Source organism: Hemicordylus capensis, chromosome 7, assembly GCF_027244095.1.
Source record: "Hemicordylus capensis ecotype Gifberg chromosome 7, rHemCap1.1.pri, whole genome shotgun sequence".
Lineage (NCBI taxonomy): Eukaryota > Metazoa > Chordata > Lepidosauria > Squamata > Cordylidae > Hemicordylus > Hemicordylus capensis.
Genome location: NC_069663.1, coordinates 18,428,793 through 18,456,509, shown reverse-complemented (window position 1 = coordinate 18,456,509; position 27,717 = coordinate 18,428,793). Strand labels below are relative to the sequence as shown.

At 44.9% G+C, this 27,717-nt stretch overlaps 1 protein-coding gene across 3 annotated transcripts; it reads left to right on the top strand.

The window, feature by feature from the left end:
* Nucleotides 1-324: 324 nt before the first annotated feature.
* On the top strand, nt 325-26,034 carry RLF (RLF zinc finger). Of its 3 annotated transcripts, none has more exons than XM_053267972.1 (8): nt 325-537; nt 12,989-13,143; nt 14,624-14,702; nt 15,773-15,905; nt 16,540-16,742; nt 17,619-17,755; nt 19,508-19,649; nt 20,830-26,034. In XM_053267972.1, exons 1-8 carry the CDS (start codon nt 385-387, stop codon nt 25,579-25,581), a joined length of 5,754 nt encoding a protein of 1,917 aa, XP_053123947.1. In that variant the 5' UTR covers nt 325-384; the 3' UTR covers nt 25,582-26,034. The 3 variants fall into 3 exon arrangements, with proteins under 3 accessions (XP_053123947.1, XP_053123948.1, XP_053123949.1); XM_053267973.1 differs by lacking the exon at nt 325-537 and adding an exon at nt 11,028-11,060; XM_053267974.1 differs by lacking the exons at nt 325-537; nt 12,989-13,143; nt 14,624-14,702 and adding an exon at nt 15,014-15,192.
* Nucleotides 26,035-27,717: the final 1,683 nt, after the last annotated feature.

The window sequence follows — 27,717 nt, the reverse complement described above, 5'->3', positions numbered from 1 at the left end:
CCGAAGATCGTATTAGAACTTCCTGCCGCAGCATTACGGAGCGAGCTCTCGAGCCACTGCTCCGAGAAATGACCCCGCCCCGCCACTCCATTGGACAACGCTAGGAAGGGGCGGGGGGACGGGAAAAAATAAACAAGTCCCTAAACAGCCGCGCGATGTATATGCGTCACCACCACGGGAGACACGCGGCCAATGGGGACGCCGAAGGCTGCAGTTCCCGAGCGACGAGGCGGGAGGCAGCATGCGCAGACGGAGAAGAGGGGAGGGGGCGGGGACCGGGGAAGGGCGGGGCCTGCCGTCACGTGAGTCCGTCCCCTGCCGATGTGGTCAGCGGCTGGGGCGGGTCACGTGACTCTTGCCTACGCGCGGTGGGGCCGGGTGCAGATGGCGGACGCCGAGGCTGACGCGGCCCTGCCGCCGGAGATGCAGAGGCTGGCCGCCGGCCTCCGCTCCCGGCTCTGGCAGCTGCAGGCGGAGCTGAGCGAGCAGGGGGTGGCGGAGGCTTCGTCGGGCGCCTATTGCCGGGGGTTCTGTCAGGTGAGGGGGACCTGCTGGGCGGGCCCGCAGCTGAGCGGCGGTTGGAGGAGGGCGGTTGGAGGAAGAGGAGGAGGAAGGCGCGGGCCGGGCTAGCCGGGTCGGCTCCGCGGAGGAGGCTGGACGGCGAGCTGGAGGCGGTGGCGGCCGCGGCGGCGAACGGTTGCCGGGCGCTGGCGCGAGGGAGGCGGGGCACTGGGGCCGCCTCGAATGGGAGGATGAGTCCCGCCGCCCCTTCTTCTCTTTCCCTCCGCCTGCTTCGGGTCTTGTGGTTCGGGGCAGATCCCTGCCTCCCTACACGTCCCTGGTTGAAGTGCACCATCTGAAGACAAATACGTGCTCATAAGTAGTGCGTGTTAACCGTGCCGAGCCAAAGACTCTGTGCCCGGATCGCGCTGTCGGGGGCGTCGCCTCCGCCCGCCGCCTCTTTTGTGGCCCTGCGTGGTCTTCAGGGTGGCTTCATGGTGGGCGGGCATCGTGTGCCTTTATGTGTGGGAGCCCTGCTTGACGAAGGTGTTGGCCGCCCGCCTCTCGTGGCAGTTCAGGAGGACAATCGGGAGCTGCCTTGCGCCGAGTCAGACCACTGATCCATCTAGCTCAGTGTTGCTGATCTATCTAGCTCCGTGTTGTCTACACTGATGGGCAGCGGCCCCGAGGGGTTTCAGGCAGCAGGCTTCCCCAGCCTTACCTGGAGATGCCACATGGGATTGGACCTGGGACCTCCTGCATGCAAACAGATCCTCCACCCCTGAGCTGGGGCCCTATCCCCACAGATTACTCGTCTTTCAGTCTTTTCTACTAGATGGGGGGGGGGGAGGACACGTAGGGTGTTTGTGTGCTCTAGGCTAATGCGTGTCTGCAGTTTCTTTCTCCCCATCACCAAAAAGGAGGAACCCCCCCCCCCCCAGCCCCACAACGTCTGCTCTTGGCTTTTCTTGGATGGGAAGGTTGCATGTTCTCAGTCCACTAGCAGGATCCTCCAGAGATCTGCTGAGGGCTTGAGTCTGTCTGGCCCCACTGGCAAAGACTTGGGAAGGAGGTTGCCAAGGACAGGGCCTTTTCTGTGGTGGTGCTCCTGACTGTGGAATGCTCTCCCCAAACATATTTGACAACCACTTGCTAAAGTCTTTGGTGGGTTGTGATTGTGGACTGCTGCTCTTCTGAATTGAGTGTGTATCTGAACTGTGTTTTAGTTTTTAGTATTCTGTAAGTTGTCTTGAATTTTGCTTTGGAAGGGTGGGTTAAAATAATCTACATAATCTATTCATGTCTGTTGATTTAATATAAATCTTTGTAATGCCCCAAACTGGTGTTAATAGTTTAGAAACTGATCTTTTTTGAGTAGTAATCTGGGCAGATTAATTCTTTTGTTGTGATTTTATTTGAAAATGTGATTCTCATTCTCCTCCTGATTGTTGCTACAGTTCATGTAGATGGTGCTAGGAAACAGTAACTGTATTGTACTTCAATGAAATATTTACTGCAGTGTATATAATCTTTGTAAATGAAAGTGTAGTTTTAAAAGTAACATTGTCTGCATAGCTTCCATTTTAAGACAGAAAGGCCAGAGAATATCAGTTATCTTTTTAAAATTTGCTTTGGAGTTCTGATACTTGATGAAGAAAGAGACTTGAGTTTAAACATGACCATGGGACATGACTAGATTTTTGCATCAGTGCATGTGTGTAATCTTTTATGTAAATATTATTGCTAATGTTAAAAAGTATAGACTTTGTTACACAACCAATCATAACAAAGGAAATACATAATTCTACATGTGTGTAATCTTTACACAATGGTCATTAATGTTTGTGATAGATCATAGGCAGCTGCATAAGTCCATCAACAAAAATCCAAGCTACAGTCTAGTGGCTGGAGAACTGGAAAGTTTATTGCTGAAATCAAGACAATGTAGTTGGTTCTAATAAAGGCATGACTAGATTGTAACACACATGTTGAGGCTGTTCTCTGATCTAGCATAGAGGAGGAAAGGGATAATGTCAGATTTGATTATGTTGATTCCAAACAGAATTTTTTAATGTTGCTGTGAAGGACTATATGAAGTGCATGTTGTGTGCTGACACAAACCCTGAAGACCAGTGGTACTGACAGTCAAGCTCTAATGAACCACATGCAGATCTGTTATATTATATGGCCCAGTCACCATGAAACATGCATGTGGCTGGGGTGGAGAGCCCTTCTTGTGGTAATGAATTGGGTGACTACATGTGAGCACTGTCGGCTCTAAGTTATTCCCATTAAGGGATAGGACCTTAGTGCAGTGGGAGAGCATCTGCTTGCATGCAGGAGGTTCCAGGTTCAATCCCTGGCATCTCCAGTTAGGGCTTTGAAAGACTCCTGCCTGAAACCTTGGAGAGCCTCTGCCAGTCAGTGTAGACAATGCTGAGCTAGATGGACCAATGGTCTGACTTGGTATAGGGAGCTTCCAATGTTCCTACTGGTTGGATCACCTAGTACTTTCATCCAGGAGCTGCAAGCTTGACATGCCATATTAAACTTTAGGTTGAATCTGTGTGCTTGCAAAAGGAGTTGGGGCATAGACAGAGATGCATTAGAAGCTGTCTTGTACTGAGTCAGACCATTAGTACATCTAGCTCAGTATTGTCTACAGTGACACGCAGAGGCTTTCCAGGGTTTCAGACAGGGGTCTTTTCCAGTCCTTCCTAGAGTAGGGATGTGCACGGATCCGCGGAGCTGTGGTCTGGCACTGGGGTGGGGATTCCTTTAAGGGCAGAGGGAGGGTGTACTTACCCCCCCACCGCTTTCCCCCCACCGGCTCGGGTTTTGTTGTAAGCATTTGGGGTGGCAGGATACCTCTCTGCTGCCCGTTCCCCCTCTCGGCTGCAAAAGGCTTCAGAAAGCCTTTTGCGCATGCGCACACCACGTCTCCTCATGCTAGTGTCATGCGGGGGCAGCTGGTGGGAAGCAACGCTGGCACGCCAAAATAGCTGGGAGGCGCGATGTCGTGGTGGCGAGCGGCGGGGGAGAAGGTATGCACCTGCTCTCCTCTGTTCTGTGCAGGCAATCGGTCCTTCGAATCACGATTCGTGTCCATCCCTATCTCTTGGAGTGCAAGTGAACCTCTACTGCACAGTATTTCCCAAAACATTTGATAGCTGAGGCATAATTTCTTATTAAATAGGGGGTATGGTTGGTTGCTCTAAAAGAGTTATACTTGCTTTCCCACCATTTGTATCTTCAAGGTGGCTTACAAACATTTTTGGCCATGGTTGCTTTCAATCTTGGCAGGACTAGGTTTCTTCATGTACATCTTCTATCTTAAAACCAACCTGTAGATTCCATCTGCTCAATGGTCACACCAGAGGTGGTCCATATCCTCTCGCATGTGCTAGCAACCAACCAATGGTATTGCCTTGACAAAGGGGATGGAGCAAAGATTGAACCCTCTGCTCCCCAGAACTAGAGGAGAGGAGAGCTGGTCTTGTGGTAGCAAGCATGATTCGTCCCCTTAGCTAATCAGGTTCCACCCTGGTGGGATATGAATGGGAGACTAGAAGTGTGAGCACTGTAAGATATCCCCTTAGAGGATGGAGCCGCTCTGGGATGAGCAGAAGGTTCCAAGGTCCCTCCCTGGCAGCATCTCCAAGATAGGGCTGAGAGAGATTCCTGCCTGCAACCTTGGAGAAGCCGCTGCCAGTCTGTGTGGCCAATACTGAGCTAGAGAGACCTATGGTCTGACTCAGTATATGGCAGCTTCCTATGTTCCTAGTCTGGTATGGGTCTGTTCCTGCCCAAGAGTTTTTCCTAGAGATGGCTGTCTTAAAAACAAACAAACAAAACTTGTATTCCTGAAAGAGTTTACATGTTATTGTAAGGCACTCCCATGTCCTTTCTGCATGAGTTGGAGGTCATGCATCTTCATTTCTTGGAGGAAAGCAGGTCTAGAGCAGTGAGGTGGGCTGAGGTGCATCCCTCACTCGCCTCAAAGGGCAGGAAATTCTGTTGCATTTCTGGATCTGGAGTTGTTAAATGATTGTAGCTGCAATGAAAAGAGAGGAGTAGAAGTGATACCCATCCCAAGCAGGGGCCAGAACAGTAAATCATGCGGAAATCAGGAGGGCAGCCTCTTTCTATGGTACTTTGATCACATCAGAACCTCTCTGAGTGGTGGGATGAGGGTATGTGTGGAGCACTAGTCTGGCCTGGCACACACACAGTTGGAATCTTGTTGCTCCCCTTCCATAATCAGTGGTAGTACTAAAGAGTTCTTGGGAATGGCTTAGCTCTATCCAGTGCTTGCAGGAATAATTGTCTGTGGAATAGAGGATCGTAAAAGACTTCAGTGATACTGTGGAGTATGACACCTGACAGAATAGAACTGAATTAACTGTAGAGCATCGGGTAGAGAAATTAGGGCTGGTGGCCCTTTACATACTTCTCATCCAGGGGAAAGGCTTGGCTGTGTGTCTAATGTATCCTCAGAGATGGTGCTTGGCCACACAGTATTGTAGTGATGGATTTAGCTTTAACCAAAAGGAAAGGTTGTTGGCTAGAGTGGATCACTGGACTTTAGCAATCTGATAAGGAGGTCCTTAACCTTCAAATGGTTGTGATGTTCTTCAATTCTGGGGGGATGATTACCCCAGATTTTTGTGGTGACAGTAGAAATTGGTATGTGTCACCTAAACATACTTATTGCACAGGGAGTAGAGAGGTGGGGTGCTCATGGCAAACTACTTGATTACAGCTCTTGCACTGCCTGTAGCATTTGTGATCCTTCTGAACGTGGGCAAACTGTGCAATGTTTGCTTTATGTTGAGCGTTTGGAGAGATGTGGCAGTTAGTAGTTGAAGGTGGAAATAGCTGATCTTTTCAGAAAGGTGTGAGAGAGAGGCCATCCTGCAGACCCGTTCTAATATGTCCACCTATCAGTTCATGGCCAAGACTGGTCAGGAGTAAGTGCCTTTTAATGTTCATACTTTGGAACCAATTAGGATGCTTTTCCAGCGGAAAGGAATGAAACCAGGCGTAGCAAAGGATCAGAAACCTAGCTGGGGCGAAGAAATCAAATTAGCATTGCTGAACTACTGAAATGTTTCTGGATTAACCTTGTCTGTAGGCTGGCAAACCAAGTTACCCCAATGGGAAATTCAAGTGATTTTGTATCCCAGGGTTTTTTCTTCCTCAGAGGAAGGAAACTGTTAATGGTAATTCATTTTCTTTTAGTGATATTGGACTGCCAAAGACGATGTCTTAAAAAGGCAAAGTGGCATAGTCACCTTTTGCAAGAAGCATGCCCCTGGGAAGGGCTTTACACTAGAAAAATTATGCAAGATTAAATGTAGATCTAGGACGGAATGTTTTGCAAGAGAAAAGTGTTAAGGATGTAGACTTCATAAGGGACTGGAAGTAATGAGTAGGGCTGCAGAAATCCACTAGTCTGTGATGAGTGAAAAATGTTGCCTGACGAGTGAAAAAAGTCCTGATGAGCAATGTACCAACCAGTGTTCTCTCAATTTTTTAATCTGTGAGAGCAATGAGTTTTGTTCTGGGTGGCCATATCAAGGCAGTGTGTGCATACATGCATTCAGAGTGGGGCCTTCCTGATTCAACCTGAGCGGAATCTAAAATTAACTGAGCATACATTAAAAAAACTTGTGAGCATGTGTATGTTCACACGCCTTAGAGCTAGCACTGGTACCAACATTGCTTGATGAGTAAAATATTTTGTCTGGCTGATAAACTGAGCCAATATTTCTTCACCCCGGTAATAAGAGAGGTGGACAGAATGCTCAGAATAAACCACAGAGTTTTATGTGAGGCCATCAGCAATAACAGATCTTGTAAGAAATGCTATGGGCTACAGGTGTCAAGCAAGGAGAGTTAGAAACTGTCATAAACGTTCACAAGTTGTGTTGAAAGCACTTAAGGAGGGTTATTCTTAAAAATCATCAAATCCCTGCAAAAACTCAGGTCACATTCCATACCGTTCTTGAGCAGCACAAATGTAGCTTCACACTGGGTACAGTTTTTGTGTTCCCAAAAAGGGAAGCACTTTGTGAAGTGGCTTCACAAGGATCTCCCTAATGATCTGAAAACAGCAAGTCGGAAACAAAACAGGAAGTGTGAGTCAAGACTCTTAAGGATCTGCTCATTGATATATTACATGTGTCAACCAGTGTTCCCTCTAACAAGGATTCCCAGATGTTCTTCACTACAACTCCCAGCATCCCTAGCTGCAGTGGCCTTTGGCTGGGGATCATGGGAGTTGTAGTCAACATCTGGGAATCCCTGTTAGAAGGAACACTGCTGTCAACACAGAGAAGGGAAATAACTAATGAGAGATGTTTGAACTAACCTGGGAGTTCATAAATACATTAATTGAGCTTCCAGCTGTTTCCAAGAAGGTGTGGCTATCTGGTGTAGAATTGCAACAGTGTTGCTTGCTTTAATTCCAGTTTTTACGGAACCATTCATGGATGTGATAACATAAAAATAACCCTACAGGAACAGGCCCAAGGCCTATCTAGTCCAACATCCTGTTTGACATAGTGGCCCACCAGATGCCTCTGGGGAGCCCACAGGCAAGAGGTGAGGGCATGTCCTTTCTCCTGCTGCTCTTTCCATGCAACTGGCATTGAGAGGCATCATGCCTTTGAGTCTGGAGGTGGGCCACAGCCACCAGACTAGTATCCATTGATATACCTATCTTCCATCAATTTGTCTAAGTTCCCTTTAAAGCCACCCAACAGGTGGTCATTGAAGCCAGCATGGTGTAGTGGCTAGAGTGCTGGACTAGGACCGGGGAGACCAGAGTTCAAATCCCCATTCAGCCATAATACTTGCTGGGTGACTCTGGGCCCGTCACTTCTCTTTCAGCCTAACCTACTTCACAGGGTTTCCATAATTCCATAGATAATTATGTGCTGTATGTATCCTAAATTTCCTGATAATCAATTTCGTGGGATTGAAATTGGTTCTAGTGTTGTGAGAGAGGGAGAAAATTTTCTCTGTGTCCGCACCTCTCTCATGTCTCCCCTTAGTTGCCTCTTTTCCATGGTAAAGAGCCCCAGATGCTGTTGGCTTGTCACTACATAAGTTTTTTTGTTTCGATACAAGTTCATTGTATCTTGTAAACATCCCCTCCCGCCCCGTATGTTCCTTCATCCAAATATATTCTAGCACAATATATTTTCTCTTCTACTGTAACTCTTGGGAGACTACTTCTATGAATAGCCAGTACCAAGACACTTGTGTGTGATCACATAAGTTATAGTGCTTATTTGGTCATCTTGCCATACTTTTCTTTGGGGATCCCAAATAAGCATTCAGGCAAAATGTTTTTTTTTTCCACTGCATGAACTTCCTAGGGGAAAGAGAAGGTTCTACAATATGGAAGATCTCTGTGGAAGACAATAACTTCAGCAGGTGGAGCTGAAGTTATCCCTTCTCCTCACAACCTCAAAGTTTTCTAGACATCTTGCTTATGTCACGGCTTAAGTCTTTTGAGAGTCTGTCTGAGGGACGATTTGGATTGGGAGAGGTGTTGGATTAGTAAGTAGGGCAAGCTGATATTTGTGGACCCTTTGTTTCATTGACACTCTTATAGGAATAGAGAGGTGGCTTTAATCTGGAACACTTGGTGCTGTGAAGAGGAGACATGCACACTTGCTCTGCTTGCTGCAACCTTGTTATCCTCATGCACAAGACTTGGGAATTAATTGCCAGTAACACTTGGGCATTGTACAATGCTGGTGAGGCACTGAGTGCTGTGGTGCCATAAACGGGTGAAGAAATGTTGGCTCATTTTATCAGCCAGACAAAATATTTTACTCGTCAAGCTATGTTGGTACATTGCTCATCAGGAGTTGTTTCACTTGTAAGGCATCATTTTTCACTTGTCAACAGACTATTGACTAGTGGATTTCTGAAGCCCTGGCCATAAATGTGCAAGATCACAGAATAAGTGATTTAAAGACAAGGGTGTCAAATTGTGGTCCTCCAGCATCTGTTGGCCTACAATTCCTGTCATCACCAGTCACAGTGATCAGTAACCAGGGATGATGGGAGTTGTAGGCCAACAACAGCTGGAGGGCTGCAGCTTGACATCCCTGGTTTAATCTGTCTTGGTCATCTTCTGTGTGGTGTTTGGCTCATTAGGTCTGCTAAGTTGCAATGCAAAAAGATGGGTCAGTCTGGATGTTTCTGTGGGCACCAGTGTTCCCTTTAACAGGAATTCCCAGAGGTTGTTGACTACAACACCGAAAATCCCCAAGCAAAAGCCATTGCAGCTGGGGATTCTGGGAGTTGTAGTCAACAACCTCTGGCCCTGTTAGAGGGAATACTGGTGGGCATTGCTTAACTATTTCTGTGTTCTCCCCACCCCTCTCAATAGCCATTGTCCCATTACCAACATGTGAAAGTGCATAAAAAACCAGAATCCATTTGCTTCAGCCATTACAAAGCAAGCAAGAAAAAACAACACATCTCAGTTTTGATAAAAGGAAGTGGAAAGGAGGTTGATCAGGATCACAAAGGAGCATAGCCAAATTCTTGAGTCAGTGGAACTGATCCTAGCACCCTGAAGGAGTTGTCAAACTTCAGAAGATTTAGCCATGGCATGGGAGAATTCATGGAGCACTGCTGTGGTCCCAGAAGACCTGGCAAAAGAGCAAATATAAGTGCCTTTCTTCCATGGATAAAAACCAATTATTAAAAATAATCTGATTGTTTGAATTTTTAAACTGGATTGAAATTACGTTTTAAAAAGAAGGTAAATAAAATACTAAATTTCCAATTCCTTATGTAAAAAAACAATATTGTAATGATATTTAATATTAACCAACCTGCTACCCCAACACTTAAGTTTCCTAAGAAAAAAAAGAATTAATAGCTTTCTAACACACAATGAGTTACCTAACAATCAAATATAGACATTGACTTCCATTTCATCTCATGAAACAGGTTCTAGCCTGCGTAGCAGCCACTAGCTCTCGTTGTTGTTGTTTTTTTTGAAATTTCTGTCCCTTCACTTTCTGTTTTTAAGTCTGTTTTTCCTTGTACAAAAGGAAGAAGTTGGATAGTAGAATGGTTTTGTAGTGGGCTGGGCCAAGACAGAAGATACAATATAGGAAAAGAGATGAGGTAAAAAAAACCCAGTACAAGGAGGGGAAGGGATGGTGTTACGCAGTACACAATTTCCTGTGCTGTTCCACATTTTGCACCAAAAAGCTGTCATAGCATCTGAATGTAGGAGGCACCCTATCTGGGAATAGTTTGAAGCAATATCTTCCCTGGATAAAAATAAAAATGTGTTAAGCTTGACACAGGTAATGAAAGAGATATCCATTACATTTTAAAAAAAGGTATTAAGTACTTTTTCTTAAATTAGTAACAATCAAATTATCTAAAAACAATTACATGAAGTATATATAAGCTCCTGCTAGATGTTGTAAATCTTCTATTGAGTTGTAAATTAACAAGTTTTAGTGATCAGAGTTGCACCATTGATTAAGGTTGATTTAAATCAGTGATTTAAATTGCGGCTTTTTCTTGGAGGTTTAAATCATGATTTTTAAATCAATGATATAAATCACTTTGACTTAAATTAAATCCCCCTTTAAATGACAGACTTGTCAGGTTGACTTCAGCTGTTTGAGCAAACAGTTGTAAGCATTTGCAAAGAAACTGAGAGCAGCTGTTAGCAGTCTGTAAAGCTAAGCCTTCAGGTATGTTGCTCTCTTTGAAGGTGAAAGGCATGATCTCCATGCTTCTCGTGGGATAAATGATAATGCTTCAGTGTTCTGAAATGTGCTCAGCTGGCTCCCTCAGGGTGCTTGAATGGATGTAAGTGGGCCCATAGTTTTCATCAGGTAATCTAAAGTAGTTTTAGGGTGAGCCCTAGGGCTTATGTATGCCCCATGGATTTTTTACTATGAGTAACAGGTTGCCAGGCAAATTGCATATTGCATTGGAAACTCACCTCTGGCTGGCTTCCTGAGTGGCACAAGGGAATCCTGTTTGAGAAAAGAAGCCCCAAGTCCCCTTGGATGCATGAATTAGAACACTGCCTATAACTCCCCAAGGCAATGTTATGACACAGCAAGCAAATATCATTTGAGATCTCTGCAGGAACATGTTTTCCAAGACTTGGTGGCTTGACAGTAAAGCTCTGCTTAGCACTGATAAATACCTCTGGAGTGTTGTGTATAGGAAGCTGCCTTCTGCTGAGGCTGCCCATTGGTCCATCTAGCTCAGTAGTGTCACCACAGTCTGGCAGTGGCTTCTCCAAGGTAGCAGGCAGGAGTCTCTCTCAGCCCTATCTTAGAGATGCTGCCAGGGAGGGAACCTGGAACCTATGCTGTTCGCAGAGCAGCCCCATCCCCTAAGAGGAATACCCTGTAGTGCTCACATGTAGTCTTCCATTCAAATGCAAACCAGGGCAGACCCTGCTTAGCAAAGGGAACCACTTGCTTGGTTCCCTTTGCTACCACAAGACCAGGCTGACATCCTGACAAAGCTACTTGATGGAAATCCTACTGAAAGTAAGTAGTCTTCTAGAGTAACTCCTGAGTAGTACTCTTGAGTAACTTAGTCTGGTTGTTGTCCATTGATCCTCCCAGTCGCAGGGAGTCACAAATCTAGGCTGGCCTCAGTTGCTGGAGAAAACTGTATTTGCCTCCGCTCCAACCCTGCCCCCTCCCACAAAAGCGGGGAGTCTGGAATAGGTGTGTACACAAATGGTGGTTCGAGCACCGGTTCGGTGCAGGAAGTGGAAGCTTTAAGGAAGAGAGCAGGTCCTTACCTGCTCTCCAGTGCCCCATGCCGTTTTCTGTTGGGGCGGTGCTCGGCCCAAGAATCACAGCACAGAGCCAACACAAACATGGTGTCTGTGCATAGCTGGCACCAGGGGGGTATTCTTGAGCCAAGCACCGCCCAGCAGGAGGCTGCATGGGGCGGTGGAGAGCAGGTAACCTGTCTATTCTTTCTTAAAGCTCCTGCTCCCCTCCGCACGAGAAACTGATGCTCGAACCTGATGCTCGAACCGTGGTTCTTGTGCACCCCTCTTCTGGAAGTGCTTTTGAGGCAGAGTGTGACTGGAGGGGCAAGCCCCCCCCTTCCTATCTCTACGGGGGTAGGGCTCATTGCTGACGTGTTAAGTCTGGGATAGTGAAACAACTTGCTACTTTCAGAAGTTTCAGTCTCTCCCCAGGTTTTAAAAAAAAAGTGCACTCAGCACTGGTGAGCTGGCAAGCATGTTTGTGGACCCCTGGCAGGAGTATTGGGATAATTCTGATGTCTCTTACAGGAGGGTTGTAGGGATCTTATTTATTTATTATTTCTCTGTGTAAACTGCTTTGGAAACTTTTGTTGAAAAGCAATATATAAATATCTGTTGTTGTTGATTAGTGAGAGGATGTAAGTGAAGCACTTGGAACACAAAGTATTAATGGTCTGTGCAGAGAGGCTTTGTTAAAAGGAAAGCCAAGGTTTGTGGGAAGCCGAACTTGGTGCCCAATATGAAATTCTTTCCTCCTTTATTAACCCATCATTGAACACAAGTCAGCATACAGGAACTTCAGGATTGCTGTGAGCATGGCACTAGCAGCAAAGAAAGCAAAATGCAGCTCACTCTTAAGTATTTTCCTTTGTCAGTAAGGGAATGAACATCAACACAATTGGGCCAATGAGACCCTATTCTTGCTAGAGAAAGGGCATCGGGAAATCTGACCATGGGCTCTAAAATGTATCTAGTTTGCCCCAAGTTCTCAACTAAAAAAAAAAATCCTGATATTTGTTAACCACTCTTCAGCTGAGGCTCTCGGGGCAGCTTACATAAAATACAAATAACAATCTAAATGTTCCAAACAATAAGATTGGGAGCTGTGCTGTGCACATGGGGCTCGGTGGATGAATTGCCAGTCATAGCCCCTGTTGGTTTTGCAGAACCCCTGCCTGTACTGCATCACCGGCAGTGAACATCGATGTGGGGGAAATGTGTTCTTCTGAATGGGCTTGGCACATGCTAGGCTGTCCTGCTGCTATATGTGTGGCAAGGCCGATTCTCTCAGAAATGGTACTTGCCTTGCAGGAAAGTTGGCTGGATCTGAAAACCTCTTCTCTGGTGGTTCTGTTTGTGGACACATTTTCTCAAGTTACGAACGTGGCCTGACTGTGGGTGTGTCTATATAGCCTGTAGACAGCACGTTTTCTGGTTCAGCAGCTTACGTTCAACGGATCATATAGCAGCTTCTTCAAGCACTGCATTCTCAAGAGTCCATTAATCATAGTAATTATTAGTATTAGCGGTTCAGCTTTAGAAGGTGCAGAGAGTCAAGAGACAAGCTGCCTCTTTCTCTTTTGCCTTTGAGACCGATACGAAGTTCAGTTTCCTCAGCACAGAACTATAACTTGAAGGACGGCTTGTTTTTCAGTTAGAGTATGAATGCCAAATAATCTGCTTTTCTTTCAGACATTGCTACAATATGCTGGCAGCCGGGGTGCTTCAGAGCATGCATTGCCTCTTCTGGAAGTGTATCAAGTTGCTATTCAGAGTTTTGCCAATGCCCGACCTTACTTGACTACAGAATGTGAAGATGTACTTCTGGTGCTTGGCAGGCTAGTGCTGTAAGTACAGTTTGAGGCAAGCCATTTGAAGGGTTGGGGGGGAGGACACCTCACTTTATGGCACAGCTTCTGTAACTCCCTATGTTGACTTGTCTGTCCTCTTCATGAAGCCCCTTTTTGATACCAACGAACTCGCTCCTTATTTTGGCAAAAGTACGGATGTTCCGGAGGTTGTGAGGAGACAGAGTTTCTGCCAAGGTTAGATGCCCTACAGTGGGAAGTTGGAACAAGTCCCCACTTGAGGAGCAGGGTCAAAGGCTGCAGATGTGGAATGCCCTAGAGCCCTAGTAGCAGAGAGCAGTACATAGGTGCAATCTCTCAGTCACCCAGGGCTGGGAGTCTGACAAGCCAAAACTGGGACCCATGAGAAGGGGAAGGGGTTTGTGCTTGGAGGAAGCACACACTGCAGAGTGCGTCCTCCCAAGGGCAAATCTAAGGATAACTGAATCAGGCATGTTACCACTTTTTCAATGACTGTAGACGTAAGCAAAAGTTTAAGTTGATATCAGGGTCATATATACCCACTGTCAAGAACATCTACTAGAAGGCCATATTTTTGCAAAATCCTTCAGAATTATAGTTTCTGAAAGTTTGCAAAATGCATTGGTAACTGAATCAGAAATGATGTTGAAAAGTTCTAATTATGTTACCAACATATTTTACACATTTCATTTGCAGTATAATATTTAAGGGTGTTGTAAAATGATGGCCTTATAGCAGGAGACATTCTCTTGCCAGTGCATATATATAATATCAGCTTGACCATGGCTACAGCCGTTGAGATAGTGGTAACATGCCTGCTTCCATGACCCTTGTAATTGCCCAGAAGCCAGTTGTAGCCCTTCCCTTGTCAGCAGCAAGGGGCAGTGCCCTCTCCAACTAACTTAGAGGGTGGCGGAATGGACCCTCTGAGATCAGTTTCCCTTTCCCCACCCTGCGGGTTTTATTCAGTGTCAGAGGACTTCTCCATCACACTTCTAAGATTTGTAGAAGGAATGGCCTCAGAGGGTACACCTCCCCTCAGTCCAATTGGATTTTAATTTCCCTACTCATGGATGCTGTTTTATAGTGCAATTTCTTTCAAATTCAGTACCTGGAAAAACTCAGAAATACAAATGAAGCACCAATACTAAGTGATCATTATTGACAATCACATCATGGTGGCTTTCTTGCATCAGATAAATTGTTGAGGGTTAGCTGACAATGCAACTGTAACTTCATCCCATTCTATAAGTCATGGGTCTAACAAAAATATTCTATAATCTAAACATTGTTATGCATTGGTCTGCATTTTTCTCCATCGTAAGCAGCATAAATGCTAACAACAATTGCTAAGCCATTTGACCTTGACCATAGATATTTTCTAAGTTGTTTGTACATTGTTTTGGCCTGGAGAGATAATAAATAGAGGTACAAAATGATCCAGTAGGAAATCCTATTTAACTTCTACAGCTTACCGCTGCAGCTTTTTAAATTTCAGGAGCTGTTTTGAACTACTGCTTTCTGTGCCTGAAAGTGAAGATCAGTGCGAACCATTAAGACTGTTTGAATCTATACAGGTGAGTATATTTTGTGTTCATCCTGCAAAGTACATTATTTCAATTGCTAGAAACCAGCTCTTTTGCTCTGCATGATTCTGGTATGAATGACCTAAAATCTAAACATTTGGTCTAGTCATTAAATGGGGATGAATACACTATGAAGATTTTAAGTGTAACCTTTAAATGAGTGGTGTACTTATGCATTTAGAATTCCAGTTCTTCATGGAACCTTTAACATATTATGAAGCCATAAGTAAATTCTACACGCGCGTGTGTGTGTAATACTATAGTTCAGAACTGCACAACTTCAGCCCTTCTGCAGATGTTGCCCTGCAACTCCCATAATCCCTGACCATTGGTCACTTTGGCTGAGGATTATGGGAACTGTAGTCTAAAAGGAGGGGTGGTATATGGTGGGGCGAGAACAAACGCTCCACCCCCATCTTATACTTCACTGCTGCCTGTCTTGCAGTGGCATTCCTCTTAGTACTGGTATTTACCTTTTAAAGTGAGTATCTTGGGAAACACCTTCTTGTGTATGAAACTCCTTGCTTGCTCAGTCTCTTGAGCAAAGCCCTGCTCTGTATTATTTTACCATCGGGATGCCGGATGGGCCACAAAAAGCAGGACTTTTGCAGAGAAAAATACAACTTATAACACCAATGTGAAATTTGTTGGTGACTCTTAAGACAAAGTAGTGACAATGCCATGAGGTATTTTCAAGAGGATCAGAAATTTTTTGGAAGTCAGAAAATTATAATTCTTTTCTCAAAAGAAGCATCTTTGAGAATATTTGCTTGCAAGTAGTAGTAATGTTGTACTATAGATGGAAGAAAATTTAGATGTTGAAAACCTTAGGACTAAGGAGGTGTTTACTTTTCTCTTTTCTTGTTGTACTTAAGTTAAACATGTACAGTAGAGATGTATAAGAACAAGCAATAAGAAAAGTAATTCCCGAGCCAAGTGTAGGTGCATATGATGAAAATCCTACAGCTCAGTTTATATGAATCCGAAACTGCTCAGTAGTAGTGGTCCTAACTAGAATCTAGTAAATGATACAGTATATATCTTTTTTTCACCCTGGATAGGATGCCCATAATGCTTTGCTTAAATCTGGAGATAACAGTCTTGAAATACTGGCTGACATCACCAAGGAAGGTGTGTGGAAGAATCCGGTTCTTCTTAACATTATATCGCAGCAACCAGTAGAAGCAGAAGAAGGTAAGATAGTGAGGCTACCCTTCCAATGAGAATTCCATTGCTCTGCCACTGTTCTGGTATAGACAGTGTGGTATGAGCTGGAATTTCTTGTTTTTGAAGTACCGGGCAAGGTGATAGGTGTTCATGAATTATCACTGTGTATATTACACCGATTCTTCATGTGCCTTGAAATCTGAGCTTTGGGTTGCAGTAATCCATCTGCCCTTTCTTCACCAACTTGCCTTAGCCTGGAACTTCCCTCTATTGTAATTAAACCTGCCTGTTTTCTTTAAACAGCAAACTAAAATCTTACTAGTGATCTGTTTGGTTCCTTCACAATGGAATATTCTGATTCTAGAATGTCAGGGGTTTGTGAAAGCTGTTAAAACGGCCTGGGATGGTTCTTGGGTCATCTACAAAGTTTTAGACCCCCCTCTGATCACAAGTAACTATGTTGAGAATAAGAAATGGTTTGGTACTTATTTTACTTACGATATGGAGTGGTCAACAATCTTTGGCATCTGTAATCAGTTTTGCTACACAGATAAGCAGGTCCTTGGATGGTAACCGTTTGCTCTGGCTGGGCACATCTTGCCACTTGCCACAAGTTCTGGCAGTAAACTAATTAATTAAATCTCATTGCCTCCTTTTCTAGTCAAGAAGTTGATTAAACGAGAAGGACCGGCCTTTCTGCAGATGCGAATAAAACATTTGATGAAAACAAACTGTATTCCTCAAGCTGCTGCCTTGTCCAAACTCTGCAAAGAGTCCACAGAAATTTCAAACGTCTCTCCTTTTCTCCAAGCCTACATCACATGTTTGTGCTCCATGCTTCCAACTGAAGAGTCTATCAGAGAGGTTAGTGGGCATCCGCTGTAGCTTTTTGGGGTCAAAACTGCCAACATAAAAATTGGTTTTCTCTAGGAATATAGGCACCTAGGAAGCTGCCTTTATGCCAGTCAGACCATTGGTCCATCTAGCTCAGTATTATCTACACAGACTGGCTGCGGCTTCTCCAAGGTGGCAGGAAGGAGTGTCTCTTAGCTCTATCATGGAGCAGCCAGGGAGGGAGGATGGAACCTTCTGCAGCCAAGCATGCAGGTGCTCTTCCAAGAGCGGCCCCATCCTCTTAAGGGAATATCTTACAGTGCTCACATGTAGTCTTCCATTCAAATACAAACCAGAGTGGACCCTGTTTAGCAAAGGGCACAGTTCATGCTTACTACCACAAGACCAGCTCTCCTGCTTTTCCACTATTCTACACTTACCACCACCACCACCACTACTTCTGTCTCTTTGTTCATGTGGTATACGGCCAAGATTTTGTGTATGATGTAGATAGGACCTTGAAATCTCACATCCAGAGTGTTTGTGTGTTTAAAAAAAAAAAAAAAAGAGCACACCCTCCAAAAAATGTGGAGAACTGCAATTCTGTGAGGAGACCTGGGCCTTCAATGGCTCTGTCCTTGTTCGTTTAGTTAAAAACTCAAGTCTGTGTTCATTTTTGCTCTACAGAAGGAGAATGGGGTTGAGATGTCTGTGACTTTGCCACTGGACCTCAGTGGCGTATTAATATCTTTATTGCACACAGCCTTAACAGACCATTGGTAGTAGCACACATTATTGCAGAGCAATAGTTATTTGCTGTCTCTTGCTTGTGCAAGGAATGAAATGGTCTGGAATAAACTGTTTGGAATGTCATCTCCCCCCCCCCCTTTTTTTTTTTTTTTAAAGATCGCAAAGGTGGACTGCAAAGAGGCCCTTGATATGATTTGTAACCTGGAAGCCGAGGGCCAAGAGAGTGCTGCATTCATTCTTTGTACAACGTACCTTACTCAGCAGCTTCAGACTGCTAGTGTGTATTGCTCTTGGTAAGTGGCATATCTAGCTATCTACTGTTTTTCAGAGGGTGTGTGTGTGTGTTTTTTTGCTTGCCATTCTGCCCCAAGTGGGTCCTCAGGGTGGCTTTACAATGAAATGTAAATGCTTCTAGGGTCCTTCTGTGTAAAGAAAAAATATTAAAGCTTTAAAACTCTACACAGCCTGCGGCCGGGGTATCTGTTGGACCGCATTCACCTGTATGAACCTGCCAGGGCCCTCTGCTCATCATCTCAGGCCCTGTTCATGGGCCTGCCACTAAAAAAGATCCAGTTGGTGGGGACTAAATACAGGGCCTTTTGGGTTGTGGCCCCTTAGCTTTGGAATGCCCTCCCTGAAGAGCAAAAATTGAGAACCCATCTTTTTAAAGAGGCTTTTAAATGTTTCATCTCCGTTTATATCTGGTAGGTTCTTTAGTCCTTCTAGTGCTCAGTTTTTAGCTTTTAAAATAACTTGATTTGAAACGTTTAAAAAAATTGTAATTTTAAATGTAGTTTTAGGCTGTTCTTTTAACTTGTTTAGCTTAAATCTAATTAACTTTATTAGTCTTATTTTACATTTTATCTTTGTATTAATGTTGTGAGCTGCCCCAAGCAGTAGTGTACGGGGCAGGGTACAAATATTTTAAATAAATAATAAACAATTAACTTTTTCTTCCTGCATTTATTTTGTTTGGACTATGAAATCTAAGCTGATTCCTCCCAGCTCTTAAGAATTGCTAAATGCATTAGATAACAAAATTTATGCTTCGAGACTAACATCACGATGGAGGAAGAGCATTCTTTGTCACTCAAGGCAGGGATAAGGGATGATTTTCACAGGTTCTCCCTTGCCTCTTCAGCCACCTGTGCCTCCCACAAATATGCTCATGGGAGTTCCCCAACCCTCAGGGACATATTTTTTTTAGGAAGCATCTCTTTCCTTAGTGTGACAAAAATGCTCTCCTACAACTGCAGTGTTGATCTGGATGTCAAGTACCAAACATTAACCAACAAAAGCAGTTTGGGCTATTTTTTATAAAGCCATCCACATGTGTGGCAATTTACAAAGAACAAGGTGGCAGGTCTCTGCCTTGAGGCTTACACTCTAGAAAATGGCACATGATGAGGGAGGGGGAAGAAAATAGATATGGGGTAAGATTATGCATTTATTTGTTACTCATTCTTAAGCTTAGATACAGTGGAGTATAGGCTGCGCTGCAGAAATCCACTAGTCTGTGATGAGTGAAAAATGATGCCCGACGAGTGGAAACCGACGAGTGGAAAAAAGTCCTGATGAGCAATGTACCAACATAGCTTGACGAATAAAATATTTTGTCTGGCTGATAAATGGAGCCAGAATTTCTTCACCCCTGGCTATAGGGACTAGAGTTGGGCTAAAGCCACCATGGAAAAGCAGAGCTTTGAGGAGGAATTTGAAGGGAGCCACAGAGATAGTATTTGAAGGAAGCCACAGAGATAGTATGGAGACCTTCTGGGAAGCAATGTCAAGTGTAAGGGTCAACAAGGGTGAAAGGGCAGTCACTTGAGTGTGCAGACCTTGGGCTGGGTTGCATCCAGATATTTTTCTGCATCTTCTGCTTTATCCTCTGCTTGCACAAGACTGTTCTACAGCCCATATTAGAAAGTTTTGTGAGATAAGTGAAACAAAACCCAGCTGTGTCCATGCTTGTGTGAAAGCTTGCCCAGTTGCTTGTGTATTTTTTTTCTCTCTCATCATCCCTTTGTCCTGAACCTTTTCTGTAGGGAGCTGACTTTATTTTGGAGCAAATTACAAAGAAGAATTGATCCATCTTTAGACTCCTTTCTGGAAAGATGCCGGCAGTTTGGCATTATTGCGAAAACATTGCAGCACCTGTTCTTCCTGATCAGAGTCATACAAGCTGAAGTACGTATCTCCTTGTGGTCTGCTGATGTGCTGTAATGTAATTTTCTTTGGACGGGGGGCATGCGTCAAGGGATGCAACCGTGTGTGTTTCATAAAACAAAACAAAAAATTGTGTTTTGGTATCTGCCATTATGGTTATCTGGAGCAAATGTTTGTCAGGATGTTCAGTGCAAAATTAATTTGACCCTTCTGTGTGTACTTCCCTAATCCTTTTTGTTACAGCTCAGACTAGACACCTTGACTTTTTTTGCTTTGTCAGGGATCCACAAATTCAGGCCTAGCTCACTAGCTAGGCAATTACCAATCTCCTCTCCTCCCTCAGATCCTTTTCTGGCACACTTGCAGAGGTCTTCTATAAGAACAGCCCTGCTGGATCAGGCCCAAGGCCTATCTAGTCCAGCATCCTGTTTCACACAGTGGCCCACCAGATGCCCCACAGAAGGCATGCTCTCTCCTTCTGTTGCTTCCTTGCAACTGGTATTTAGAGGCAGTTTGCTTCCGAGTCTGGAGTTGTCCTATAGCCACCAGACCAGTAGCCATTGACAGACCTGTCCTCCATGAATTTGTCTAAGCCCCTTGTAAAGCCATCCACGCTAGCGGCCATCACCACATCCCGTGGCAGAGAATTTCCATAGATTGATTATGCGCTGTGTGAAAAAGTACTTCCATTTGTTGATCCTAAACTTTCTGACCTCAAATTTCATGGGATGACCTCTGGTTCTAAGGTTGTGTGTGTGAGAGAGATATATATATTTATCTCTCTCCACACCGTATGTAATTTTATAAACCTCTCTCATGTCTCCCCTCGGTTGTCTTCCCCCCCGCCTTCTTTTTAAAAAAAGTCTTGGAGAAATGTGCCTTCTCTCATTTTCACTGGGATATGGAGAGGGTAAGAAACAGTGGGAGCCCTTCTACTGCTCAGAAAGGATTCCTGCTATCTCTCACCACCTCAAAAATAGCAGTGGAAATGAGACCTGTGGAGGAAGAGATCCATGGGAAGCTGGGTGTCATGCTCGCCAGAGGGCTGGGGCCCTTGCTACTGTCCCCACTGCCACTGCTGGGCCACCCTGGTTTGTGTCAAGGTTGAAGTGGATAGATGTCAGTGTCATCATTTTCTGTTTTCTTGAGGAACGCTTCTGTGGGGGGGAAGTACTTATTTATTCTCTTTTGTTCCCAATAGGCAGAAGAAGCAGGCCTTGCTGTGTCTGTGTTGTTGTGTGTGAGAGCCCTGCAGCTCAGATCAAGTGAAAACAATGATATGAAGACATCTGTATGCAAAACAATTGCCTGTCTTCTGCCTGAAGACCTTGAAGTTAGAAGAGCATGCCAGCTTACTGAATTTCTACTTGAGCCGGGTGAGGAGGGCTACAACTTGCTGGAAGAGCTCTACCTGCAGCCCGATCAAAAATTTGATGACGAAAATGCACCAGTTCCAAACTCACTCCGTTGTGAGCTGCTCTTAGCTTTGAAGGCTTATTGGCCATTTGATCCAGAATTTTGGGACTGGAAAACCTTGAAGCGGCATTGCCTCAAGTTGTTGGGAAAAGAGGTTTCTGAGTCAGAGGATGACCTGAGTGGCAACGAGATGTCCTTCAATGACAACGAACTGTTAGATAGCTTTCTAAGTGACTGTGAGGAAAGCCGGGAAGAGAATAACTTTGAAGGCCACGATATAATACATCGGCCCAAAGAGAGAGTGAGAGTCAAAAAGCCGATTGGATCCTCAGAAAGGTACCAGCGTTGGCTTCAGTACAAATTCTTCTGTCTCATCTGCAAAAGAGAGTGTATCGAAGCCAGAATCCTCCACCATTCAAAGATGCACATGGAAGACGGCATGTTTACGTGCCCCGTGTGCATCAAAAAGTTCAAGAGGAAGGAAGTCTTTGTCACGCATGTCATGGAGCATGTGAAAATGCCACCCAGTAGAAAATACCGGGCGACTAACAACAACAATAAGAAGGTGCTGTCGAAAAAAGAGAAGCTGGCGAAAAGCAGTCTGTCCAGGATGGCTTCTGCCGCCCTCGAAGGCAACCAGCCCCTGAAATCGGCCCCCTGCGAGAGAGCCCAAAGCGGTGACACGCATGACTACGTCACGTTCAGCAAGTTAGAAAACTGCCACTTGGAAGACCGAGACCTGTACCCCTGCCCCGGCACGGATTGTGCCCGCGTATTTAAGCAGTTTAAGTATTTGAGTGTTCACCTCAAGGCCGAGCACCAGAACAACGATGAGAATGCCATGCACTACTTGGACATGAAAAACAAGCGGGAGAAGTGTTCGTACTGCCGGCGGCACTTCATGTCGGCGTTCCACCTGCAGGAGCACGAGCGGGTGCACCGCGGCCCTCAGCCGTACATGTGCGTGTCTGTGGGTTGCTACGCCCGGTTTGACTCGGTGAACGAGCTGCTGCATCACAAGCAGCAGCACGCCGACCTGCGCTACAAATGCGAGCTCAACGGCTGCAACATTGTGTTCAGCGACTTGGCGCAGCTCTACCACCACGAAGCGCAGCATTTCCGGGATGCGTCTTACACGTGTAACTTCCACGGCTGCAAAAAGTTCTATTATTCCAAAACGGAGTTCACGCATCACCTTTCCATGCATATTTCAAATGGTGAAATGAAGGAGACACCAGTTAAGCACGAGGAGCAGGTTTCGGGCGACAGTCTGGCTTGTCTCTCGGATTCCGAGGCATTTGAGCAAGCAGATCATTCCCATTTGCACGAAAGTGTGTGTTTGCCCTCTGGGTCTACAAATTCGGAAAGATTCCTACAGGTCAAAGAAGAGCCTCTCTCGGATGGCGAGGTGGAGGGCAAAAGTAATGGCAGTGTTGGAAGCAACATTGCATCCCCAGCCAATGAGAAGCAGGGGTCTTTATTGACCGAAACAGTAGATAGTGGCCAGCCCATTCCTGGTATCTTGTTACCCCATGAGAAAGTTTTCCTTCCATCCAGTCTAAAAGAGCGCTATTCAAATGTGGCCGTCTACTTTGATGGGAAAAGGTTTACCTGTGGCTTTGAAGGCTGTGGTTCAACATACAAGAACTCAAAGGGCATGCAAAAACACCTTCGAAGGGCTCATCCCTACCATTTCAAGCCTCGGCGGAAGCTGGGCCTGAAAGCTAAAGGGATGAGTCAGTTCAGCAAAAGTCTGCATAACCGTCCCCCTGGAGAGTTGAATTCCGAGCCCAGCCATCTTTCAGATACAAATGCTGACTCCCCAGGCAGTATAGATTGTAATACAAGCTCTAACATCAAAGGTGGTCTGAAAGAAGAAACCTGTCCCTCTTCCCCGGAAACCTCTCTCTTTGAACATCCTAAAGTGTCAAGTACAGAAGATGCAATGTTGGAACTTCTCTTGGGCTTGAAGCATCTAAGCTTAAAACATTCGAGCAGTGGGATTGGAAATGCTTCCAGGTTGCTACAGCCCTATTCATCCAAGTGCCCCAACTCTGAAGATGAATCTACCTCAGACCATTTTCCCGAAGAGCCGAGAGGCAAGCTGCCAACCCAATACCTGACTCAGTTGGCAGCCAAGCCCTTTTTCTGTGAACGCCAAGGCTGCACGTGTGAATTTGTGACCCGCGAAGCTCTGTTGACGCATTACGTTAGAAAACACAATTATTCAAAAGAGAAGGTGCTTCAGTTGAACATGTTTCGATATCGGTATTCCCCTTTTAAATGTCACATTTGCCAAAGATCATTTACTAGAAAAACCCACCTTAGAGTCCATTACAGAAACAAGCATAAACTTGGCAATAAGGCAGCAACTCAGAAACTGTTTGCTAATGATAGCTTTGAGGAGATGGGTGAGTGTTCTGAGGATATGCTGGAAAACTCCATGGCTTCAATGTCTGCTTTCTATTCCAATGCAGAGGAAGAACTTGATGACCAGGCTAAGCTCCCTGGTGAACAGGACTGTCATCCGAAGAAAGAAGAGCTTAGTTCTGAAACTGATCTGGAATCAAGTGAAGAAGCAGAGAGCTGCATAACTGGAAAGCAGACTAAATTATCTGCTCTAGAAAGCCACCGAAAAGGACTAGAAACCAGAGAAGGGAGGGGAAGTAAACGATCAGTTGCCAAAGGAAATTTATGTTACATTTTAAATAAATACCATAAGCCCTTCCACTGTATCCATAAAAACTGCAATTCTGCATTCACCAATCAGAAAGGGTTGATTCGTCACTACAGGACTGTGCACCAGTATAACAAAGAGCAGCTCTGCCTAGAAAAGGACAAAGCGAGAACAAAGAGGGAACTTGCCAAATGTAAAAAAATATTTGTCTGCAAACATAAGGCCTGCAGCAAACGCTTCTTGTGTTCTAAATCGCTTGTTAAGCATCGCAGTGACTTTCATAGCCTTGATCATGTGGAAGATTCAAAAGTGCTTTCCGAAACAGAGTCGGTAAGATTCCCTTGCCATCACCCCCGGTGCCCTGCTACGTTTTATTCCTTCTACAAATTAAAGCATCACCTGATGGAAGAACATGCCAAGGAGGAGGAAGAAATAAATAAAGACATCGAAATCCACTGCGATCTGAATGGCTGCAACAGAGTGTTCACAACGTACAACAGCTACTCCCAGCATGTATATTTTCGGCACAGCGATTACAACGGTGTCTCCGAAGATGCCAAAGAGGAAGAGGACCACTGCAAGGATGAAGAGGAGCAAAGGTACACAAAAGATCGGTGTCTGAAACATGGAGAGAATGCGAAAAAGAGATCCCTCAACGAGAAAGCTGAACAACCCAGTAGAAGCAACGGAAAGCAGTTGTACAACTTCAGAACGAGGCAGGAAGCTCTGCGGATGTGCAGAGACAACTGCAATCAGACCCAGTATCCTTGCATGATCCAGGGGTGTCTCTCAGTAGTAAAACTGGAAAGCAGTATCGTGAGACATTATAAGCGCACCCATCAGATGCCCAGTATTTATATAGAAGAGGAGTACAAGAAGCTTGTCTTTTGCGTTGAATGTGGTACTGCGATAAATGATGATCCCTGTTCAGAAGCAAGCCAGGGCTCCAGTAAAGAGGCCAATGGGGACGTCAAGGAGGAGGCTACAGCACATCGCGCCTACCGGCATGGAAGCGAAGAGCATCATCTTCTGAACACCAGGTGCAATCGTGGCGAGAAAGGCAGCAAAAATGGCAGGTGTTCCGAAGGTAGCAAGATCCGGGAGGCGAGTGTCTTTTTGTACGCAGGGACTTTAAAACATATCCACAGCCCCAAAACCAGGTGTCTTGAAGAATGCAGCCAAATGGAGTCGCCTCTGCGTAAAACCGAAGACTCGCCTGCAGGTGATGGAAGAGAGAACAGCTCGGGCGCACAGTTACCAAGGGAGAAAGAGGCCGGCGACTGGCAACACGCATCATCTCAGCAGAACGTTAGAAGACCTCCCCTTCCTGCCGCAAAAGAGAAGACACCGAAGCAGCCGGCACCCAAACCCTTTGATATAAAGTCCTTCAAACCAATGGGGTTTGAGTCTTCATTTCTGAAGTTCATTCAGGAAAGTGAGGAACGGGACGATGACGACGACGATGACGACCTTGAGGACGAGTGGGAGCCGTCTGAACAATATAAAATGGATGGTGTGCTAGGGAAAGACACACACTCAAAAAGGGATGTTGTGCAGGGCAGTGTCACATACAAAAATGTCCCCGCAGCTTCCGTGTCCAAGAAGAACAATGGCTCCAAAGCTCATGGGCAGCTGAGAGGAGTACAGCCTCTCTTATCCACAGACTCGCACTCTATCCCTTCTCTGGAAAACCTGAGGGCCATATTGGACAAGGCGTTAACAGACTGCGGGGACCATGCCTTAAAACAACTTCATTATTTACGACCAGTAGTTGTCCTTGAAAGGTCTAAATTTTCCACATCCCTCATAGACTTTTTTCCAACAAAAAAAGCAGATCAGCTTTGTGTGGGAAGTTCATAAATGGTTGTGTTTTTTTTAATTTAAAAAGGAAAAAAAAAAAGACTGCCTCCACTACTGCTACATGGGGAAAACTTGCTAATTGGTTCAGTGCACATGTTGTTGAGGTTAGATTAGGCTGTTCAGTTCCATGAATGTATGACATCTGTCTACAGTATTGGCTGAGTTAATATAAGCTCCCCTATTAAATTAAGAGGAAAAAACCAACCAAACTGGTATTTTGGTGCTAATTAACAGATATTGGAGGGGAGCCTTCCTCTTGCAAAGTAAATGTGCATGATTGTATATGGAACAAGTACTTAGGGTACCAAGGCTGGGGTGGGGGGGGGGGAGGGAGGATGGAGCTCTTACTTGACTTGAATGTGCACCCAAGGGTGCTTTGTGTAACATATTGTACACTACAGCATCTTATATTTTTTGAGTTATGAGTTTCAATAAAAGGAATTTTTTCACCCATTTTGGTTGACTGTACAGCCAGATGTCCATAACGTAAGAGAAATTTTGAACTGGGTGTTTGCGTATAGTAAATGTTTGAATTCTGGCACGTTACCCGACTGTGATGGTGTGTGTTGATGTCTAGGGCTGGCTGGGGGAACTGACAGGGTAGTGTAGGCTGTTGAAGGGAAAAGTCTAGCAAGGGTGTTACAAATTGTATAAGGTATGCCAAGAAGGACGGAGGAGCAGCTAATTAAAGACACAAACATCCTTGATTCTGATGTACTTTGCGGGGGAAATGGAAAAATCTGTTCATTGCTGGGAGCTTAAGCTATTCATTTGGGGAAATGAACCCAATATAGGCTGAAAGAACATTGTAATAAACCTTCATTTAGACTTTATTACTATTACTATTATTATTATTATTGTTATTGCTTTAGGGGAATTGTGATAACTCTGCTTGTGTTGCTATTGGCTGCTCATCTAGCAGGTCCCTTGACTGAGAATTGACAGTTCTGGATCTTTAGAAGAAGCATAATGGAGTATGAATACATGCAATTTGTGTTCTTCCCCCTTGATAAATGATATTTAAGCATTCTGCAAGAAGGCCTGTACATTGACAATTTAAAATGCTGGTGGCCGTTTGAGATTGCTGGTCAGTGGAACTGTGGCTAGCGTTTTCACAGATCAGTTGTGGCCTGGGCAAAAATGTTGTGTGTGCTTTATGTATCCCATCTGCTAGTATTGTGGGTTGTGAAATGATCCCCAAAATGTCCACATACCACTTGCTTCTATTTTTATTTATTTATCTTATTCTTGTACTGCGTGATATGTACATCTTTTTGATGCCCCTGCTATATAACCACCTGTGAAACTGAGTCATTCAGGGCTTAAAAACAAACTACTAATTATCTGAAGTGGTGTTGGGCAGTGTTGCATTTAACAGGAACTCCCAGGTGGTGTTGACTACAACTTCCATAATCCCCAGCCAAAGGCCATTGCAGCTGAGGATACTGGGAGTTGTAATCAACATCTGGGAATCGCTGTTTCCGGGAACATTGGTGCCAACCCTCCTAACCTCTTGATACCACTTTCTCAGTTCTCTTAAACATTTGTGTGTTTTCCTTTGATAGACTGATGTTACACATTCCTAAGATGTTTCCTGTATTGTGTTTGCTGTAGTCACACAATCTGGGCTACTAACTCAAACACTTTGGGGAGATCAATATAATTAGGGATCTTTTTTTACTGATAAGAACCACCCTGCTGGGCCAGACCAGAGGTCCATCAAGGCCTGCATTATTTCCTTGGGCCAGTCAGATGCCTCTGGGAAGCTGTCAGTAGGGCATAAAGGCAACACACTGCCCAGTAACTGATATTCAGTGGTATACTACCTCAGAATATGGAGGTTCTACATAGCTAATGTGGCAACGGTGAAATTGTCTGATCCTGCTTTTAAGCAATGCAAAATGATCATTGCTAGTTCTAACTAGTGTGCACTGGAACTATAATAGAATAATTGCTTTGGAGGATCAGATCAAAGATCACTTCTGGATAAGATGGTCAGCTGTGTGGTGTGAGAAGTTTGAGAGGGCCAGCCCCTTTTCCCTTCCATATCTTGTAATTATTGGTGCTACGTTTGCCTAAGGTTAAGGAGTTTAAACCTGCCCCCCCCCCCCAAAAAGAGGTCTGTCTCTTCTGCCC

Coding starts and splice junctions, on each gene's coding strand:
- RLF (XM_053267972.1), top strand. CDS start 385: ATGGCGGACGCCGAGGCTGACGCGGCCCTGCCGCCGGAGATGCAGAGG. Junction 538..12,988: donor ATTGCCGGGGGTTCTGTCAG/GTGAGGGGGACC, acceptor CTTTTCTTTCAG/ACATTGCTACAATATGCTGG. Junction 15,906..16,539: donor ACCAGTAGAAGCAGAAGAAG/GTAAGATAGTGA, acceptor CTCCTTTTCTAG/TCAAGAAGTTGATTAAACGA.